The following is a 22,499-nucleotide window of genomic DNA, read 5'->3' as shown; positions in this document are numbered from 1 at the left end:
TAATGTAATACATGGACGTAACTTTTGTTTATCAGTATATAATCTTAAATTTTAAAATAATCAACGAGAAACATAGCTAGTGATGCGTTTTTTTTGGTCCACGTGGTTGTTTTAGGAGTCGCATATTGTCTACGTCATAACTTGATTTCGAAGCAGTGTGCGGCAAAGCAACAACGAGCCACTTAAAACCGTTTTTTTTGTTTATATCAGTTAATTTGATTTATTTCAAATTATGTCTTCAAAAGGCATTAAGGTAGACAATGACCTCAAAACAAAGGTAATGTTTTCACAATTTCTTTGACGCAGAAGTTGAGTAATTGAGAATGTTTGCCAGGCCTAGCTAGGGAGGTTAGCTACATTTTGCTCATTGCTTATAGTAGCTAGCTACGTTATTAGCACAGCACAACATCATCTATGAATGTTCAATTAGACAATCTGAGCTCAGTCAAGTGGTGTTGTTTATCTTGAGACTGGACAGTACTGATTTGTTTGTTTGTCTACCGTATCCCGCATCACACATTTAAGCACGCGGGCTGTCTTTTTCTGCAGAAATGGCAACGTTTGCTAGTAACTAGATATTTCCCATTTAATCTGTTGTAACACTAACAGTTCTCGGGGAGAGCGATAACATTAGCATATGTACAAATTTAACTAGATAGGTCGTCTACTAGCTACAGATAAAGACACGACGGGGAAAAAAACTGGTTGTAAGAACAGCTGCTTCCATCAAATGGCACGTGGTGTTATTGGACGGTCATTCAACATGGTTTTACTTTCACTCACATGTCATAAGATGTGTTCGAAAATGATTATTATTATTTTCTCATAGGTTGACGCCTTCAGAGAGCGGATCACGGGCGAGGTAGGTATCAATATTATGTCAACATGTTCCTATTTTAGACTTTTGATGGTCCTAGTCTTCTATTTCACAAATTTTACCAACCACAAATAACTATCAATCAAAAACCACACAACTATCAATCGAAAACCACACAACTGTTTGGAGTCATGTATTTACTGATGCTGGTGCACAGGTGATCATTGATTTTTTTTTTTATAATAAAAAAAACTTTGTTCTTTTACTAGGCTGAAAACCTGGTCGCAGACTTTTTCCCCAAAAAGTTGCTGGAACTTGACAGCTTTCTGAAGGTAATTCATATTCTAATAACAGATTCTATTGTTGTATATTTCATTGTCAAAATAGAACATAGGTTAATCCAGAGACCTTTAAATACTGTGTCACAGCTGACATGTGTTCTCAGCTGTGATGCGTTGCCCTTGTTGTCCTGGCACCACCCATGTTGCACTGCCAGGGCAACAACCTCTCCCTCATCAGCAAGGCGAAGGAGCTGATCATGGACTACATGAAAGGAGGGCTGAGCACGCCGCCATCGACGTGGCTGTAGTGAAGTGGGTTGAGAGCCTGAAGTTCCTGTGTCCGTATCACTAATTAACATAGTCCACACTAGAGCTGGGACAATAAAGCGAAAATGATCAACACCAATCACAAGAATTTTGCCGATATCAATCATTACGATAAGTAGCCTATACTAGTGAAATTTGAAGTTAAATACACTTGCTGATTCTTAATGGAACAGTTGATGGCTACAACCATCAAACCAGTAGTACATAATAAAAAAGAATAAAACTGTAGTGCACATTAATGTTATAACTTATTGTTATTGCATCAATTCAGGCAATTTATTGCGCTATGGATTTTTGTCCATATCACCCAGCTCTAGTCCACATGTAACAGTTTAGCTTCCGTCCCTTTCTACGCCCCTACCTGGGCTCGATTCAGGGACCCTCTGCACACACAGACAACAGCCACCCTCGAAGCATCGTTACGCAAAATCGCTCCACAAAATCCGCGGCCCTTGCAGTGCAAGGGGAACAACTACTTCAAGGTCTCAGAGCGAGTGACGTCACCGATTGAACCGCTATTAGCGCGCACCCCGCTAACTAGCTAGCCATTTCACATCAGTTACACACACCAACACAGTTGTGAGGAAGGCACGACACTTCCTCTTTCCCATTTAGGAGGCTGAAAATATTTGGCATGGGCCCTCGGATACTCAAAGTTCTACAGCTGCACTATTGAGAGCATCTTGGCTGGGTGCCTCACTGCTTAGTATGGCAACGGCTTGGCATCCGACCGCAAGCACTGGGTCGTATGCACTACCTTCCAGGGCCTCAATACCAGGCGGGGTCAGGAAGGCCCTAAAAATTGTCAAGTACTCCAGCCACCCAAGTCATAGACTGTTCTCTCAGCTACCGCACGGCAAACGATACCGATGCACCAAGTCTGGAACCAACAGAACCCTGAACAGATTCTACCGCCAAGCCATAAGATTGTTAAATAGTTAACCAAATGGATGCATTGAACCTTTTGCACTTTCTTTTGACTCATCACATATACTGCTGCTACTGTTTTATCTATCCTGTTGCCTAGTCACTTTACCCCTACGTATATGTACAGTTGAAGTCGGAAGTTTACATACACCTTAGCCAAATGCATTTAAACTCAGTTTTTCACAATTCCTGACATTTAATCCAGTAAAAATTCCCTGTCTTCGGTCAGTTAGGATCACCACTTTATTTTAAGAATGTGGAATGTCCGAATAATAGTAGAGAGAATGATTGATTCACATTCACAGTGAGTCAAAAGTTTACATACTAATTGTGTGTATTTGGTATTGCCTTTAAATTGTTTAACTTGGGTCAAACGTTTCAGATAGCCTTACACAAACTTCCCACAATAAGTTGGATGAATTTTGGCCCATTCCTCATGACCGAACCAGACTTGTGGAAGTCTACACATTTTTCTTCTGAGGTCTTTGATGATTTCTATTGATTTTCCCATGATGTCAAGCAGATAGGCACTGAGTTTGATGGTGTGCCTTGAAATACATCCACAGGTACACCTCCAATTGACTCAAATTATGTCAATTAGCCTATTAGCCTATCAGAAGCTTCTAAAGCCATGACATAATTTTCTGGAATTTTCCAAGCTGTTTAAATGCACAGTCAACTTAGTGTATGTAAACTTCTGACCCACTGGAATTGTGATGCAGTGAGTTAGAAGTGAAGTAATCTGTCTAAACAATTGTTGGAAAAATTACTTGTCATTCACAAAGTAGATGTCCTAACTGACTTGCCAAAACTATAGTTTGTTAACAAGAAATTTGTGGAGTGGTTGAAAAACGAGTTTTAATGACTCCAACCTAAGTGTATGTAAACTTCCGACTCCAACTGTACATATCTACCTCGTACCCCTGCACATCGAGTCGGTATATCCAAGTTATCGTTACCCATTGTGTAATTATTCCACGCGTTATTATTTTTCAAATTCCCTCTGCATTTTTGGGAACGTCCCGTAAGCATTTAACTGTTAGTCTACACCTGTTGTTTACGAAGCATGTGACGAATACACTTTGACTTGATTTCTTCATCCTTTCCAGGAGCCCATTTTGAATGTCGCAGACCTGAAAGAGATCCACTCAGAGATAAACGTCAAAGTACCAGACCCAATCATTCTCAACAATAGCCATGATGGAGTAGATGTGGTAAGTTCATGGATTCTCATTTGCATCAAATCAGTATCATGAAAGTGTATACATTCAATACCAAACAAGATTTTGTCAATTACATTTTTTTATTTAACGAGGCAAGTCAGTTAAAATTCATATTTACAATGACGGCCTTGGAACAGTGGGTTAAACTGCCTTGTTCAGGGGCAGAACGACATTTTTTCCTTGTCAGCTCGGGGATTTGATCTAGCAACCTTTCGGTTACTGGCCCAACGGTCTAACCACTAGGCTACCTGCTGCCCCCATGGTTACAGGTAACACACCTGATTTAGCAAATCGGATCTTGATTGAAGACACGGGCACCCTCATAGATATCATCCTGACCAACCTTCCCTCTAAATACACCTCTGCTCTCTTCAACCAGGATCTCAGCGATCACTGCCTCATTGCCTGTGTCCGTAATGGGTCTGCGGTCAAACAACCACCCCTCACCCTAAAACACTTCAGCGTGCAGGCCTTTCTAATCGACCTGGCCCGGGTATCCTGGAAGGATATTGACTTCATTCCATCAGTAGAGGATGCCTGGTTATTCTTTAAAAGTGCTTTCCTGACCATCTTAAATAAGCATGCCCCGTTCAAATAATTTAGAACCAGGAACAGATATAGCCCTTGGTTTACTCCAGAGCTGACTGCCCTTGACCAGCACAAAAACATCCTGTGGCGTACTGAATTAGCATCGAATAGCCCCCGTGATATGCAACTTTTTATTAGGGAAGTTAGGAACCAATATACACAGGCAGTTAGGAAAGCAAAGGCTACCTTTTTCAAACAAAAATTTGCATCCTGTAGCACAAACTCCAAAAGGTTCTGGGACACTGTAAAGTCCATGGAGAATAAGAGCCCCTCCTCCCAGCTGCCCACTGCACTGAGGCTAGGAAACAGTCACCACCGATTTTTAAATCTATGATAATTGAGAGTTTCAGTAAGCATTTTTCTACGGCTGGCCATGCTTTCCACCTGGCTACCCCTACCCGGTCAATAGCCTTGCACCCCCCCCCCCCCCCACAGCAACTTGCCCAAGCCTCCCACATTTCTCCTTCACCCAAATCCAGATAGCTGATGTTCTGAAAGCTGCAAACTCTGGACCACTACAAACCAGTCGGGCTAGACCATCTGGACCCTCTCTTTCTAAAATTATCCGCCGCAATTGTTGCAACCCCTATTACTAGCCTGTTCAAGCTCTTTCGTGTCGTCTGAGATCCCCAAAGTTTGGAAAGCTGCCACAGTCATCCCCCTCTTCAAATGGGGAGACACTCTAGACCCAAACTGTTACAGACCTATATCTATCCTACCCTGCCTTTCTTTCTAAGGTCTTCGAAAGCCAAGTTGACAAACAGATCACTGACCATTTCGAATCCCACCGTACCTTCTCCGCTATGCAATCTGGTTTCTGAGCTGGTCATGGGTGCACCTCAGCCACGCTCAAGGTCCTAAACAATATCATACCGCCATCGATAAAAGACAATCCTGTGCAGCCGTATTCATCGACCTGGCTAAGGCCTTCGACTCTGTCAATCACCGCATTCTTATCGGCAGACTCAACAGCCTTGGTTTCTCAAATGACTGCTTCGCTTGGTTCACCAACTACTTCTCAGAGTTCAGTGTGTCAAATGGGAGGGCCTGTTGTCCAGACCTCTTGCAGTCTCTATGGGGGTGCCACAGGGTTCAATCCTCGGGCCGACTCTTTTCTCTGTATACATCAATAATGTTGCTCTTGCTGCTGGTGATTATCTGATCCACCTCTATGCAGATGACACCATTCTGTATACTTCTGGCCCTTCTTTGGACACTGTGTTAACAAACCTCCAGACGAGCTTCAATGCCATACAACTCCTTCAATGGCCTCCAACTGCTCCTAAATGCTAGTAAAACTAAATGCATGCTCGTCAACCGATCGCTGCCCGCCGGTCCAGCATCACTACTCTGGACGGTTCTGACTTCTGAGAATATGTGGAAAACTACAAATACCTAGGTATCTGGTTAGACTGTGAACTCTCCTTCCAGACTCACATTAAGCATCTTCAATCCAAAGTTAAATCTAGAATTGGCTTCCTATTTTGCAACAAAGCATCCTTCACTCATGCTGCCAAACATACCCTCGTAAAACTGACTATCCTACCGATCCTTTGACCTCGGCAGTGTCATTTACAAAATTGCCTCCAACACTCAGCAAATTGGATGTAGTCTATCAGTGTCGTCCGTTTTGTCACCAAAGCTCCATATACCACCCACCACAGCGACCTGTTGGCTGGCCCTCGCTTCATATTTGTCGCCAAACCCACTGGCTCCAGGTCATCTATAAGTCTTTGCTAGGTAAAGCTCCGCCTTATCTCAGTTCAATGGTCAACATAGCAGCACCCACCTGTAGCACGCCCTCCGGCAGGTATATCTCACTGGTTACCCCCAAAGCCAATTCATCCTTTGGCTGCCTTTCCTTCCAGTTCTCTGCTGCCAATGACTGGAACAAATTGCAAAAATCACTGAAGCTGGAGACTCATATCGCCCTCACTAGCTTTTAAGCATCAGCTGTCAGAACAGCTCACAGATTGCACCTGTACATAGCCCATCTGTAAATAGCCCATCCAACTACCTCATCCCCATGTTTTTTTTGTTGTTGCTCCTTTGCACCCCAGTATCTCTACTTGCACATTCATCTTCTGCACATCTATCACTCCAGTGTTTAATTGCTAAATTGTAATTACTTTGCCACTACGGCCTATTTATTGCCCTACCTCCCTAATCTTACCTCATTTGCACACTCTGTATATAGATTTTTTTCTATTGTGTTATTGACTACGTTTGTTTATTCCATGTGTAACTCTGTTTGTGTCGCACTGCTTTGCTTTATCTTGGCCAGGTCGCAGTTGTAAATGAGAACTTGTTCTCAACTGGCCTACCTGGTTAAATAAAATTTAAAAACTATGAAAAGTAGAATCAGGTGTGTTACTGCATGGCTGGAACAAAGGCCTGCACCCACAGTTAGCTAGCATTTGTTTATATTGGCGCTGCCTAACAACTTCATTAGTCTGATCAGAAGGGTATGTTCCACATCTGAAAGAGACTACCCTGAACAAAGTGGAGGATAGCCAACACCAGTAGTCTCTCACTCACTTTAACATAACACTGTGAAGGAATGTTAATGAGACATAAACCGAATGGCTCATTGACTCTCAGCAGGTCACTGTGCTCAATGCACTTGACCATTACTGTTCGAGGGAGAAAAATGTGGAACCCCTTTGATCAAGGGAGACCTGTAACAGAAGTAATGCCTATGTTAACGCAAGGTTAATGTTTATAGCAAAATTCCAGAAAACGGAAAATGGAAGATGGACTAGATGATGATAACTGTCAAGGTAAACCCTACTGCTTGTTGTCATGCCATTTAATACTTGCATAATATGTCTGATGGCATTGCTGTACTGTAAAATACGCTTGTTGATATCTCTTAATGTCTTTAAATGCCGACTTATGCCAGAACCATTCATCTTCAATACATTTCTTGATAGAAGAGAATAGTAGACTACACTTGACTGATTTGCAGTATTCTATATTAGCTAGAAGCTGCTTGGATGTTTGACCTCTCAATCCCACCTCTCTAGATGGCCCCAAGGTGTTTGTCATGCCAGGGGGGATGATAAAGAGCAACGGCCAGCTGGTGGACCTGATCGAAAGAGTCAAGCCAGAAATAAGAACCCTCATAGAGAAATGCAACACGGTATGTACCCACAAACACAGCCATTTTTCTTTGCGGGATTTATTTGATTGCTTTTTGAGGGCTCTCCCACTGAATTGCTTAGTGGAGATCTACTGTTGAGAAATGACTCTCGTTTGTATGTCTCTCTCAGGTCAAAATGTGGGTCCAGCTCTTAATCCCCAGAATAGAGGATGGTAACAACTTTGGTGTATCCATCCAGGTATTATACTTTCCCATCAATATGAGTGCAGAGACATGCACATTCACATGTCTAGCTTCTGGTCTACTTTCCAAACATTAACAAATCTCCAACACTAGGGGGCAGTAATTGCGCTCTTTTGCCTTTCTGTCAGATGATGCTGGTCTTGTTGTGGTTTCTGTCCACAGGAGGAAACTGTTGCTGAGCTCAGGACTGTGGAAGGAGAGGCAGCCTCTTACCTGGACCAAATTTCCAGGTATGCCACAGTATACACTACCTTGTGTTTTTATTTACTTCACAAAAATCCCTTATGACTCTATAAAACGGTTCCTTGGACTGTCTCAAACATTTGTTTTCAACAGGTATTACATCACCAGAGCGAAGCTAGTCTCAAAAATTACAAAGTACCCTCATGTGGTAAGTGTTAACTGCATACTGTTTACATCCAATCTGCTGCCCCGAGTCTCTTGTTGACCAGCTGTCTGTCTGCAGGAGGACTACCAGCGCACGGTGACTGAAATAGACGAGAAGGAATACATCAGCCTCAAGATCATTGTGTCAGAGCTGAGGAATCAATATGTGAGCAATACATGTACACCGTTCTGGCTCTGTTCAACAATGTATCAATGTTATGTTAGCCTGTCATGTTCTGGTGCAGATATTTGTTTACCGTAATAACCAAACCCCATCCGCTTGCAGGTGACATTACATGACATGATCCTGAAAAACATAGAGAAGATCAAGAGGCCACGAAGCAGCAACAATGAAGCCCTCTACTGAACACTCCACTTCTCCGTATCCTCTTCTCACCAACTCCTAGTAACAGCCACATTGGCAGTATTTAGATAGGCAGCCCAATTCTGATATTTCTTTTCACCAATTAGTCTTTTGACCAATCAGATAAGCTCTGATGTGATTGGTCAAAAGACCAATTAATTAGTGGAAATAAGCTCCAAATTGGGTTGCCTGTGTGAATGCAGCCATTGACTGTAACGGGGGCTTTGTTCTGGACTATTATCATCAATTCCCTCAAGGTGGACTTCGAAAGAACCTCCTTAGACATGTTCTGAAACATCCATGTTTCCAGGACTTGTGAGAAGGTTGTACCTTGATTATGGATTTTTCTCCATGTCGACCAATCAAGCGGGCTTGAACTGAACTCAAACATGGCCGGCCTCCAAGGTTGGTAGGAGGTCAGATGAAACTTTTTGTGTCCTTGTTGTTTGTGTGTATGTCTTGTCTGGAAACCATCATGGGAGTTTCACAGGTATACTTTGTCTGTTTTATCTTTAGTTTGTTTTTAAGGAATTATTTTGAGGATTCTGAAGTGCTTGGTGGTAACTATAATTAGCTGTATGTGAGATTGAGCATTCCCACACACTCACCTTGACAGTCTGCATTTTAGCTGTAGTGTAGCTTGCAGTCCTGTCAGTTATTTTTATTTTTACTTAAGGGACTACTCACAAGTACATTGTGAAGGACTATGGTCTGTTTACAGCACAATATGTAATGTCCATCCACTCCCACTCTGATCTTGGAGTTTCAATTGTGTTAAAAGCCAGATCTGTAATGTTCTCATATCCCAGATGCTACGTGATGAGAGAAGTGTCTTTACTGTATCTCTCCCTTAACAGTAATTTTGTTTTAAGAATAAATATTTTTTACTTAATACAAATTCTTGAGAGAATGACATGGTTTCTCACCTATTGTATATGCTGCAACTGTTGGTGTGTCTCAAAGAGCTTGTGTAGTTGAATTCAAGCCTTGCTGTGAAAATGATTAACCTCTGGATGAGGGGGCAAAATACTTATTAATAGCTAGGTTTCTATCTAATTTGCTATGTATTTTCATACAAATGTGATCAAATCTGCATTTTAAAAACATGTGCATTTCCCCACCAGAGGTGTTTCCATCAGACACTTTTTTTGTGGATAAAAGGCTGCGTGATGAAGTTTCATGTACTGAGTAAAGGTCAATGTGTTTATGGCATTTTCAGCTCTACCGATTTAGTTTTGTTGCGCAGTGTTGCGATAAATGGCAAATTTGCCCAATCTGGTTCGCATACTCTCTAGACAAGTTTGTTGATGGTGTACACAGGTTAGGTTATATGATAAGAGCAAGATAATTTGTTAATTGGCAGCTAAGCACCGATCATGTCACTAGCATACAAATTAAGACCCTCGATTTGTATTTATTTATTATTATTGGAAAGGAGCATCAAGCTCATCACTGCACTTTCAGCACCCTGTAGTGTAGACAACTGCATGCTTTACCAAGTTGCAGTGGGAGAACCACACATCATAGCAACGTGTGACTGCAAATTTACCTCAACATGATGATTATTCTATCAAATTGAGTAAGACATTTCACTACAATTCGTCACAATTTTACCGACACAAAGATCCCACCATGTCGAGCGAACAAATTGTAAACATTTACAAAATTGTAAGAACACATCCTGTTTCTATCACACCTGTCGATGTATTTTTATGCTGCAGGCCTTTACTCGCATAACTTGATGGATACATGGTTATAGGGTAACTTTAATCTACTACAGCAGTATTCAACTCTTACCCTAAGAGGTCTGGAGCCTGCTGGTTTTTTGTTATAATTGATCATTAATTGCACCCAGGTCTAAATCAGTCCCTGATTAGAGGGGAACAATTGAAGAAAAAAAAAAAAAAAAGCATTGGCTTTGAGGTCCAGAGTTGAGTGTGAGGGCACTACACTATGCACTCGAGTAGTGGTGGTATAGAGATAGGGAAGTGCACCCAAGAGGTAATGTATAACAGGCTAAATAATGGGAAATAATCTAGAATTGGCTGCTGGTTGGTCATGGGCAGGGTTGTGTAGGTTACTTTCTAAATGTAACCTGCACTTTCGAAGTAATGTAATTTTGGGATTACCCAAACTCGGTAACGTAGTATGATTAATTTCAGTTTCTTTTGGATTACTTTCCCCTTAAGAGGCAATAGAAGAAGATGAAAAGGACCCCTCAAACCCATTTGGTGTGTCATAGTGGTCTCTGACTTGTAGTTAGACTCACTCAGGTGGCACAAACTTAAACTTGAGTATCGGTGTACACATCACTGACAAACGGAAATTGTCCACCCCCACAGACAGTGTGGTAAAGAAGGCGCAACAGCGCCTCTTCAACCTCAGGAGGCTAACGAAATTTGGCTTAACACAAAACCCTCACAAACTTTTATAGATACAGCCCGACAGGATGCTCTCAATTGTGTATCACCGCCTGGTACAGCAACTGCACTGCCCACAACCACAAAGCTCTCCAGAGGGTGGTGTGGTCTGCCCAATGCATTACCGGGGGCAAACTTCCCGCCCTCCTGGACACCTACAGCACCCGATGAGATAGGAAGGCCAAAAAGATCATCAAGGACACCAACCACCCGAGCCACTGCCTGTTCACCCCGTTATCATCCAGAAGGTGAGGTCAGTACAGGTGCATCAAAGCTGGGACCGAGAGACTGAAAAACAGCTTCTATCTCAAGGCCATCAGACTGCTAAACAGACATCACTAGCACATCAGAGGTGGCTGCCTATAGACATAGATTAGGAATCACTGGCCACTTTAATAATGTCTTTATCTGGCATTACTCCTCTCATATGTGTAAACTGTACTCTATACTATTCTACGGTATCTTAGTCACTTTAATTGTTTGTAAATATTGCATCACCCATCTCATATGTATATACTGTACTCTTTACTATGCCACAGTATTTTAGTCCAAAGCTGCTCTGACATATGTGTATATATATATATTCTTAATCCATTCCTTACTTAGATTTACCTGCATTTTGGGTACATGTTGTGAAACTGTTAGATATTACTTGTTAGATATTACTGCACTGTCAGAGCTAGAAGCACAAGCATTTAGCTACACCCGCAATAACATCTGCTAAACACGTGTATGTGACCAATAAAATTGGATTTTAAATAATCTCTTTTTTTAAGTATCTAATCTGTTTACAATATTTTTGCTGGTAAAATAACTGATTGGTTAGCTTTTTTGTAATCTGTTTTTTGTAATAACTCCCCAACCCTGGTCACGGATGTGATATGAAATGTTCGTATATAGTGAGAGTTTAGAGAGACGGTGAGTCATCGGCACATGACATGACTGTATACAGAACAGTGGTCGTTTAGAGTAGCATTAGTGCCTGCTAAGATTGATTGTGCTCTTATATTTGATACAGTTGGTTCTTAAAGGTAAGCCTTGTCAGGGGTTACATCTGATCCTGACCTGAACAATGTTCCAATACATCCCATACAGCTGTAAATGCAATCCTGTGATGTGAATGTTGTTAATGAACTCTTAAAGGGAATGGTTGGTGTGGGCTGGTCATCTCAGATAAGATGTGCACCTCTCATAATATGTACAACTGACAATCGTTCCTTTACCGCTTTCTTCAGACCTCCCCTGCAAAATGGTCGCTCAAGGAAAGTATTCGTTAGTCAAATGGATATTGATAGTCCTTGGCATTGCCTCAGTAATCGGGAACATTGTTCTAATATGGCTTAATACGAGAGATGTGACAGCAGGGCAACAATTCCTTGATCAACCTCTCCACTCTATAACGAGTGAACACAACAATCGCAGCGTTGTTTTTGCTGACCCATCAGTTGAGGAATATTGTCAAGTACGCAACTACATGAGCACAATTCTAGACATAAACATTTCGTACTATCCACAAACTATGCCTTTTGATGATTACTTTAATCAACCTTTCTCTGCCAAAGAAAGTGGATACGCTGCTCTACCTGGATGACAATGGACCCAAGCCGGTAAGAGAGCCGAGGAGGGAGGTTTTCCATGGCACCCTTGGGTACATTAAAGACAGTGGTGGCAAAGTACCCAATTGTCATACTTGAGTAAATGTAAAGATACTGTACCTTAATAGAAAATTACTCAAGGAAAAGTGAAAGTCACCCAGTAAAATACTACTTGAGTCAAAGTCTAAAAGCATTTGGTTTTAAATATAATTAAGTATCGAAAGTAAATGTAATTGCTAAAATATACGTAAGTATCAAATGTAAAAGTACAATCATAAATAATTTCACATTCCTTTTATTAAGCAAACCAGACTGCACCATTTTTTTGTTTTTAAAATGAAAGAATAAGCGTTTGTGTTTAGTGAGTCCGCCAGGGATGTTCTCTTGAGAAGTGCGTGAATTGGACCACTTTCCTGTTCTGCTTAGCATTCAAAATGTAACGAGTACTTTTGGATGTCAGGGAAAATGTATAGAGTAAAAACTACATGATTTTCTTTAGGAATGTAGTGAAGTAAAAGTTGTCATATACACACCAAAAAACTACTTAAGTAGAACTTTAACGTATTGTAACGACCCAGGGTCGTTACAGTATTTTTACTTAAGTACTTTACACCACTGATTAAATAATATTTGGTGGTACCTCTTCCCAACCCTACTTACCATCGAGATGTCACGTTTGAGAGGTATAAAACCGAGTTACACTTTACACACTTTTAATCTCAGTTGTTTAGTTATTTTCAGGGTTTGGTAGATTGCTAAATTAGAATTTTGGTGTTAAGCCCCTTGCCTCTTACGAGAGTATGCATCGTGGAGTCAAGTCAGGGACAGAGGGTTCCGTCGTAATTATGAGGGGTTGTATGTTCACCCTATAGGATTTGAATTTCAACTCAATCACGAGATCACAAATCAGTTTCAATGGCGTGTGAGGAAGTTGCTTCATCACGGCCGGTACTTCAATAGTGTGCTGGATCTTAAACAACAATATGACGCTGGGACAGGCTCCCAACTATATTATGTTCAAGGTAAACGCCTCAGTGTCAAAAATAACAATGTCATATACACTACATGACAAAGTATGTGGACACCTGCTCCTCGAACATCTCATTCCAAAATCATAGGTATTAATATGGAGTTGGTCCCCCCATTGCTACTATAACAGCCTCCACTCTTCTGGGAAGGCTTTCCACTAGATGTTGGAACATTGCTGCAGGGACTTTCTTCCATTCAGAGCATTAGTGAGGTTGGGCACTGATGTTGGGTGATTAGGCCTGGCTCGCAGTTGGCGTTCCAATTCATCCCAAAGGTGTTCGATGGGGTTGAGGTCAGGGCTCTGTGCAGACCAGTCAGGTTCTTCCACACTGATCTCAACAAACCATTTCTGTATGGACTTCGCTTTGTGCACAGGAGCATTGTCATGCTGAAACAGAAAAAGGCCTTTCCCAAACTTTTGCCACAAAGTTGGAAGCACAGAATCGTCTAGAATGTCATTGTATGCTGTCGTGTTTACATTTCCCTAGACTGGAACTAGCACGAACCATGAAAAACAGCCTCAGACCATTATTCCTCCTCCACCAAACTTTACAGTCGGCACTATGCATTCGGCACGTAGCGTTCTCCTGGCATCCGTCAAACCCGGATTCATCCGTCAGACTAAAAGATGGTGAAGTGTGATTCATCACTCCAGAGAACGCGTTTCCACTGCTCCAGAGTCCAATGGTGGCAAGCTTTACGCCACTCCAGCCGATGCTTGGCATTGCGCATGTTGATCATAATCTTGGTGCGGCTGCATGACCATGGAAACTCATTTCATGAAGCTCCCGACGAACAGTTATTGTGCTGACGTTGCCTCCAGAGGCAGTTTGGAACTCGGAAGTGAGTGTTGTAACCGAGGAAAGAAAACGTTTATGCGATATGCACTTCAGCACTCGGCAGTCCTGTTCTGTGAGCTTGTGTGGCCTACCACTTCGCACCTGAGCTGTTGTTGCTCCTTACATTTCCACTTCACAATAACAACACTTACAGTTGATCGGGGCAACTTTAGCAGGGCATAAATTTGACAAACTGACTCGTTTGGAAAGGTCGCATCCTATGATGTCAGCACGTTGAAAGTCACTGAGCTCTTCAGTAAGGCCATTCTACTGCCAATGTTTGTCTATGGCAATTGCATGGCTCTGTGCTCTATTTTATACACCTGTCAGCAACGGGTGTGGCTGAAATAGCCAAATTCACTAATTTGAAGAGGTGTCCACATACTTATATATAGTGTATCAAACCGCCTGGCGGAGCACATTTTTTGAAATTTGTGCTTTTTAGCCTTTTTACATTTTAACTATTTATTTTCGTATCCCTGCTCTTCATGGTCTCTACTAACAGGAATGGTGCAATTTTTATGCCTCATTAACTGAGTGTCTGCCTTTTATCCCATGTTTTGGTGACTGATTGAGTTTTCTTACAGCCCTCTGAGTGGGCAAAGTTAGTGCCACTACTGATGCAGGAGGGCTAGGGAAGTTGACCAATCAGGTTCAAGTGAAGCTGTTTTCATATCCATTTCTAAATCGACTTCTTTTGAGCCTAAAATTAAGAAAATTGGCATGAAATTGTAGAATGGGATCCTCCTGCAGCTTAGAATGCTTAGCATATTATAATATAGATAATGTAGCTTGATATATGAATGTGTATTTAACAAATCAAATATCCACATAGTTCTGCAGATAGGCCGGTATAGTCAAAGTGATCTACAATTCTTGGTTTTCTTGTATAAACAGACATTGAATTTGCTACAACTTATCGGAGTTCCTCCTGAGATGCAAATTGTTGTGTTTCCCTGGAATTCAACATCTGAAAGTTGTCACAAGGGAGAGAGGACTCATAGGAGAATGACAATGAGTGGGCCACGCAGCTCGTGCACTGGCCAGGAATAAATGAGTGAATTATAGGAACATATCTCAGTAAATCTAAGTCGAATGGCAGGAAGGTCAAAGGCTGGAAAATGTATAGGTCAGGGTGGGGGTGGGAGCCACAACAAAAAATCTGAAATCATCACGAGGGGCCCCAGTGGCTCGCAGGTCTCCATACCCACATCGATACCCACACATGCAGCCTAGCGTTTTGGGGGACCTAAGCAAAACATATATATTTTATAATTATGAATTGTGTTGTTGTATTGGATCAATAGAATATGGGGAATAAAATGTATCCAAATATACCAGTTCATCCTGAAATTAAAGCTAGATTCCTTCATTGAAGCATAAAAAAGAAAGCCATCCATATCGCGGTCACCAACGCCCCACTAACCAGCTAAACACCTTTTTTTCATGATTCGAGCACAATGACCCTAAGCTGCCGAGGAGAGCCCAGATGACAACGTGGGCTACACACCCAGTCTCCACTGAGGACATATGTGTTAACCCTCACAAGGCTGCCGGCTCAGACGGCATTGCTAGCCCTGCCCTCAGAGCATGTGCAGACCAACTGGCTGTTGTCTTCTCTGACATTTTCTCTCCCTAGGTCAGGCCGCTATACCCACCTGCTTCAAGATGTCCACTATCATCCCTGTGCCCAAGAAAGGGAAAGTAACTGAACTGAATCACTATCGACCAGTAGCACTCACTTCTGTTATCATGAAGTACTTAAAGAGGCTAGTCAAAGACCATATCACCTCCTCCCTCCCTGACACACTCGACTCTCTCCAATTCGCCTACCGCCCTGACAGATCCACGGACGACACAATCACCATTGCACTGCACACTGCCCTTAGCCACCTGGACAAAAGGAATGCATATGTGAGGATGCTGTTCATCGACTACAGCTCGGTCTTCAATACCATAGTGCCCTATAAGCTCATTACAAAGCTCACGGCCCTGGGTCTGAACTCCTCCCTATGCAACTGGGTCCTTGGCCTCCTGACGGGACATCCCCAGGTGGTGAAGGTAGGCAACATTACCTCATCGACACTGACTCTCAACACAGGGGCCCCACAGGGGTGCGTCCTCAGTCCCCTTCTGTATTCCCTGTATACACACGACTGCGTGGCCTCACACAGTTCCAACTCCATCATCAAGTTTGCTGACAACACGACAGTAGTAGGCCTGATTACCAACAACGACGAGACAGTTTACAGGTAGGAGGAAGGCACTTTGACGGCGTGGTGCCAGGTAAACAACCTCTCCCTCAATGTTAGAAAAACAAAGGAGCTGATTGTGGACATCAGGAGGAACCAGGCTGGACACGCCCCCATTCTCATCAACGGGGCCGCCGTGGAGACAGTCAATAACTTAAAATTCCTTGGTGTACACATCTCAGAGAAGCTGAAATGGTTTAACCACACGGACACGTGAAGAAGGCACGACAGTGACTCTTCAACCTCAGGATGCAGAAGAAATTTGGCCTGTACCGAAGGGCCCTCCACAGTGTGCATCATCGAGAGCATACTGTCGGGCTGCATCACTTACGGCAACTCCACCGCCACGGACCGTAAGGCGCTTCAGAGGGTGATATGTGCAGTCAAATTCACCATTGGGTGCACACTGCCTGCCCTACAGGACAACACCAGGTGTCGTAGGAAGGCCAAGATGATCATCAGGGACCCCAGCCATGCCCTGTTCTCCCTGCTTCAATCACTCAGAAGCAAACAGTTGTAAGGGATTTCTGCCCTTTGTTCGTACAAGAGACCACAGGAAACTTATTTGATCAGAGGTTAGTTTTTTTAATAAGGATTGCAACCTGGAGTATACGCTTACAGTAATTTGCAAGTAACACACTCAGTTCTCAAGATGGTGTTTGCCCTTTTTCTCCCCTACTATGGTTCACACAGCACAGGGTGATGTCCCTTAACTTGAATACCATATAAGCTCATTATTATCAGTTGCTAATACAAAATTGTCTCTGCTAGCCATGTTTTGAGGGTATACATTGTTCGTTTACATTTCATCTAGGCCTACATTGTTTACAAACATTGGTGTAAAACAAGCTTATATTTTGGGTTCTGATGGGGTAGGTCTACGACAGTTGAACTAGCTCATGAGGCATTTATAACTTAGCTTATTCTTCAAGAATCAATGGGTATAGGCTATATCATTCATGTATAGCCTATATCCAAAAATGGATGTAGCAACTAAGAGTTATAGCTGTGTTGGTTAGAATATGAGAACTCCTTTTACGGCTTGCCTCAGAAAGAAAAAGTGAGGAGCGCTATACACTATAAACCTACTTCAAACTGAGGACTTTCGGAAGGCTGCCAAGACTTGTGGCTTTCCACTTACATCAAATGTTGGGAAGAGAATGTTGGCTGCGTTCCGAAACGGAAAACTATTCCCACCAGGGTTCAGGAAACACTGCCGGCGACAACAGACAAATCAAGACGGCGTTTTTTCACTTCGACAGTGCAGTGAGACCCAGGTTAGTGAAAAACAACAAAAGCAACACCATCAGTTGTTTTGTCTGCGCGTGATGCCTGGTTTATAGAGGCTTCCCAACTAAAATAACCATTATAGTGTATTTCAACTTCAAGAAGACGATGCTCTTGCAAACCACATTTTGTGTAAAAATAGTTACACATTTAATTTTCTATCTAGGCCTACATGTACAAATAAAAATATATTAAAAAAAATATATCAACATAACGAAGTCCCTTGAACAAGTATTTATTTGACAGGAACGCACAACCCTTTCCACAGTATGTGCGTAAAATACACTTTACGCAGGAGGAATGTTGGCCTTTATCCAAAAACTATTGGATTAAATCCCGGCAATTGCATAACTTTATTCAACGTATGGGAGAATTTTGGATTTCTGGAGGGTGCTGCATGGGGGTGGGACTAGGGACGGACGGGTGTAGCTCATCCGAAATTCACTTGCGCGCCTAATCTTATTTCATGCTCGCAATCGCCTCCTCTATCCAGAACACCCCATGGTGTTTCGATGGTGGTTTTGAGAATGAGTTCGTTAGTTAAATGGATATTGATACTCCTTGGCCTGATCTCAGTAATAGCGAATATTGTCATTGTATGTCTTTACTCAGGTAGGCTGCCCAAATGCTCCTCGAAGCCGCATCATGTTTTCAAGGGCAAACACAATGAACGCAGCGCGGTGTTTGCTGACCTGTCCGCCGAGGAATATCTCCAAGTCCGCGACTATATGAGTAATCAGAAAGACTTGGATATTTCTGTCAATGCGCTTACAAAGCCTTCAGGGAATTTTCTCTTCTTAATTGATGTTTTGTTGCCAAGGAAAGCAGATGCGCTTGGCTACCTAGATAACAATAAGCCCAAGCCGGTGAGAGAGGCGACTGCGGTGGTTTTCTATGGCACCCTTGGGCACATTAAAGAATATGTGGTGGGACCTCTCCCCAACCCGACTTACCACCGCGATGTCACCGTTGAGAGGTATAAAGAAGAGTTGCCCATCAATGCGCGTACGGTCACCATTGGTGAATATGCACTTATTTTCAAGTTTATTAATGAAGAGGTATTTACAAAACTTGGTAAAATTGTGAAAGAAAGTTTTGATGTCAGTAAAGAGAAAACCCTGAATTGTTTCGAAGGCATGCCTCGGGGTGTCAAATCAGGAGAGAGACAGACATGGATATCTTTCTTTCGTGATTTGAGTGGGATGTACATCCACCCTGTAGGTTTGGAAGTTTTAATCAACCACGAAAGCACCAACGCGTCTCTTTGGAGTGTGAAGAGATTACTTTATAACGGACAGTACTTTGACAGTGTGGAGGATCTTATAAAACAATATGATGATGGAAAAGTGACTAAAATTGTGTATAAACCTGTCCAGAACTATGCATCACTCAAACCTAAAATTAAACCCACCGGTTTAAGCCCTCAGCAGTTTTACGCGCAAGGTAAACGCTTCAGTGTCAAGAATAATCATGTTATGTATCTCGAATGGAGTTTTGCGTTTGGTCTGAGTTCCCTCACCGGTATGAGAGTTTTTGACGTTCGTTTCAAGGGGGAAAGGATAGCTTATGAGGTTAGTGTTCAAGAGGCAATGTCAGTGTATGGTTCCATCACACCCGGCATGATTCTGACTAAGTTTTTGGACTCTAGTATCGGAATAGGGCGCTTTGCGCACGAGCTCGTTCGAGGCGTGGATTGTCCGTACGCGGCAACCTACATCGACACTTTCCGATACATTGACGTCAGTGCACCTCATAGATTCAGGAATTCAATTTGCCTTTTTGAGCACAATACAGGCCGTCCTCTCAGAAGACACTTCTCTGACTTTTTCAGCAATAGTTATGGAGGCATGGTTAACAGTGCCTTAGTTTTTAGGACCATTACGGCCATAGGTAACTATGACTACTTGTGGGACTTCATTTTTTACCAGAGCGGCTCTGTTGAGACCAAAGTGCATGCCACTGGATACATATCGTCATCTTTCAATGTTGATGGCAATCTCAAATACGGACACCAGGTGGCAGAAAATACTATTGGGAACATCCACACTCATTTCATCAACTTCAAAGTTGACCTGGACGTGTTGGGTAAGTGTGAACAATGCATTTGGCCTAGTATGAACCGATGAAAGGTCAAGCACAGTTGTAAATGTTTTAAATGTCTTGTGGCCACTGAAGACCTGGTTTTAACCCCAGTTGGTTACATTGGTGCTGGACATGTCTCTGCAAGTTATCTTTCATTTCAATGATAGGATTATAACATGATCCAATAATTAGAATTTTGAATTGGGTTTCTGTACCACAGGGGTTGAGAATGTATTCCAGACCAAGGACATGAAGTTTATGAATGTGTCTTTACCCTGGATGCCGGAGCGCTATGCCATGGTTCCTCAGCTGGTGGAGGCCCAGCTAAAGACTGAGAAGGAGGCTGCTCTCCGCTACGACACCAAGACGCCACGCTACCTTCACATCGCCAGCAACCGCACCAACCGCTGGGGCCACCAGCGTTCCTACCGCCTCCAGGTGGTCAGCTTCACCGGTGACAGCCTTCCAGAGACGGAGCCAGAGGAGAAGTCCATGTCTTGGGCTAGGTGAGGCTCCCTCCTCTCTCCTCCTAAGGTCCTAATTCCCAAAACATAGGTTACAGGTAGACCAAAGGCAAAGCAGTTTGACCAACTTTTGCTATTTTATTTGACAGGTATAAAGTGGCCATCACTAAGCACAAAGACTCAGAGCAGACCAGCAGTAGCCTGTACAGTCAGAACAACATGTGGACACCAGCAGTGGACTTCAGCAAGTACATTGAGGATGACGAGAGCATTGAGAACCAGGTGTGTTTTTGGTCTTATGTGCCGTTGTCCTTACATATATTTTACCCCTCTCTTGAGATTTGCACATTTTCAGGTCATTGATAAATGAAGGTTTGGTAGTCACCGAATTAGTGCTTTTTCGTCTAGGACCTGGTTGCCTGGGTAACCACCGGCTTCCTCCACATTCCTCACGCTGAGGACATCCCCAACACAGTTACCGTTGGAAATGGAGGCGGAGTGATCCTGAGACCACATAACTACTTTGACGAGGACCCGTCTATTCACTCTCCAGACGGGGTGTACATCAGTCCAGGGTCAGAGGGAAACTGTGAAAATAACAAGATGGCCTGCTTGGCTGAAGACGCATGCAGCCCAGTCATTGAACCCTTCACCTACAGTGGGTTTGAAGGGACCATAAAGTTTGAAGAGTGAAAAAAACAAGTCCCCAGTCCCAATCCTGAGTGTGCTCTGCGCTAAACACTTAAACACTTGTGAAAATGTGAATCTTGCCCAAGACAACATTTGAAATAACTAAGAAACAACATTGGATTTCTAACTTAGCATGGACTCTACAAGTTGTCAAAAGTGTTCCACAGGGATGCTGGCCCAAATTGACTCCAATGCTTCCCACAGTTGTGTCAAGTTGGCTGGATGTCTTTTGGGTGGTGGACCATTCTTGATACACACAGGAAACTGTTAAGAGTGGAAGAATCCAGCGGTGTTGCCGTTCTTGACACACTCAGGCCAGTGTGCCTGGCACCTGCTATCATACCCTGTTCAACAGCACTTAAATCTTTTGTCTTGCCCATTAACCCTCTAAATGGTACACTCACTGTATATATTCAACTCAATACAGTATAGGTTTATATCTGCTCATTTGAATACTTTATCACTGCACTGAGGCTTTTCAATTCACTTTCGTCTGACCACTCTCTGTATGAGGAGGAAGCCGAAACTCTCCGTTGATTGTTTTGTTTATGTTTTTACCTTACACATAAGAAAGAATCTGTCTAGTTGTCTCTCCAAATAAAAATATGAATATTTGTTTAAAATGGGCTGGACTTCAGCTGTTTCCTGTTTTTTCAGTCTTTCTACTCCCCATGGTGTCTGCAGAGACCAGATCAAAGTGGGTGAATGAACTCCCCACCCCTCCTCACTTCATGGGAACGGAAGTTCTTGTTGTATACCTTTTAATATTTAATATAATATATATTTATATTTATATTATATTTATATTATATATATTATTATTATACAGCATTATATAATAATTTAATATTAATACATTTTAATACATTGATAACTATTTTTTAACCTTTATTTAACTAGGCAAGTCAGTTAAGAACAAATTATTATTTTACAATGACGGCCTACCCCGGCCACTAACCCGGACGACGCTGGGCCAATTGTGCGCCACCCTATGGGACAATCACGGCCGGTTGTGATACAGCCTGGATAAGAATTAACTTAGATTTTTTTTCACAGTACAATAGGGTAACAAATTTAAACAGCACTGCAATTTATTTCCTGTAAACATGCATTTCTGGGGGGTTTGTTGCACAAGATTTTGGCATTTTTTAAGGCCATTGCGAGTCTGTAATTTCCCCCGTTGGATAACCCACAGATTTTGTAACATATCTTGGCGCAGCCTCCAATCCTTACAAAAGGTGACCTGAAAATGACCTCCTCTCCCTGGCCATCGTAAATATTTGAAGGAATGTCCATGCAGCGAAGAGGCCTCTTACGCTGAACTTTGTCCACATTCTGGAGTGATGGATTTCTGCTCCGGTGCTAAGTGCCTCTTAGACCTGTGTAGGCTGCTCAACACACACACACACACACACACACACACACACACACACACACACACACACACACACACACACACACACACACACACACACACACACACACACACACACACACACACACACACACACACACACACACACACACACACTCCCACTTGTGTTGCAAAACATCTGTTTGAATTTGACCTTCCACTTTCAA

At 42.6% G+C, this 22,499-nt stretch overlaps 2 protein-coding genes across 2 annotated transcripts; both read left to right on the top strand.

The window, feature by feature from the left end:
- Positions 1 to 154: 154 nt before the first annotated feature.
- On the top strand, positions 155 to 9,234 carry LOC120034523 (proteasome activator complex subunit 3-like). The gene is made up of 11 exons (XM_038981114.1): positions 155 to 277; positions 830 to 862; positions 1,087 to 1,149; positions 3,462 to 3,566; positions 6,889 to 6,943; positions 7,190 to 7,305; positions 7,436 to 7,504; positions 7,672 to 7,739; positions 7,846 to 7,900; positions 7,976 to 8,062; positions 8,183 to 9,234. The coding sequence occupies exons 1-11, from the start codon at positions 233 to 235 to the stop codon at positions 8,261 to 8,263; spliced, it is 777 nt and encodes a 258-aa protein (XP_038837042.1). The 5' UTR covers positions 155 to 232; the 3' UTR covers positions 8,264 to 9,234.
- Positions 9,235 to 18,136: 8,902 nt separating this feature from the next.
- Positions 18,137 to 21,544, top strand: LOC120034135 (membrane primary amine oxidase-like). Its single transcript, XM_038980578.1, has 4 exons — positions 18,137 to 19,767; positions 19,985 to 20,270; positions 20,378 to 20,510; positions 20,637 to 21,544. The coding sequence occupies exons 1-4, from the start codon at positions 18,195 to 18,197 to the stop codon at positions 20,919 to 20,921; spliced, it is 2,277 nt and encodes a 758-aa protein (XP_038836506.1). The 5' UTR covers positions 18,137 to 18,194; the 3' UTR covers positions 20,922 to 21,544.
- Positions 21,545 to 22,499: the final 955 nt, after the last annotated feature.

Source organism: Salvelinus namaycush, chromosome 41, assembly GCF_016432855.1.
Source record: "Salvelinus namaycush isolate Seneca chromosome 41, SaNama_1.0, whole genome shotgun sequence".
NCBI lineage: Eukaryota > Metazoa > Chordata > Actinopteri > Salmoniformes > Salmonidae > Salvelinus > Salvelinus namaycush.
The sequence above is the reverse complement of the archived record's forward strand: the minus strand, read 5'-3'. Positions and strand labels throughout refer to the sequence as shown.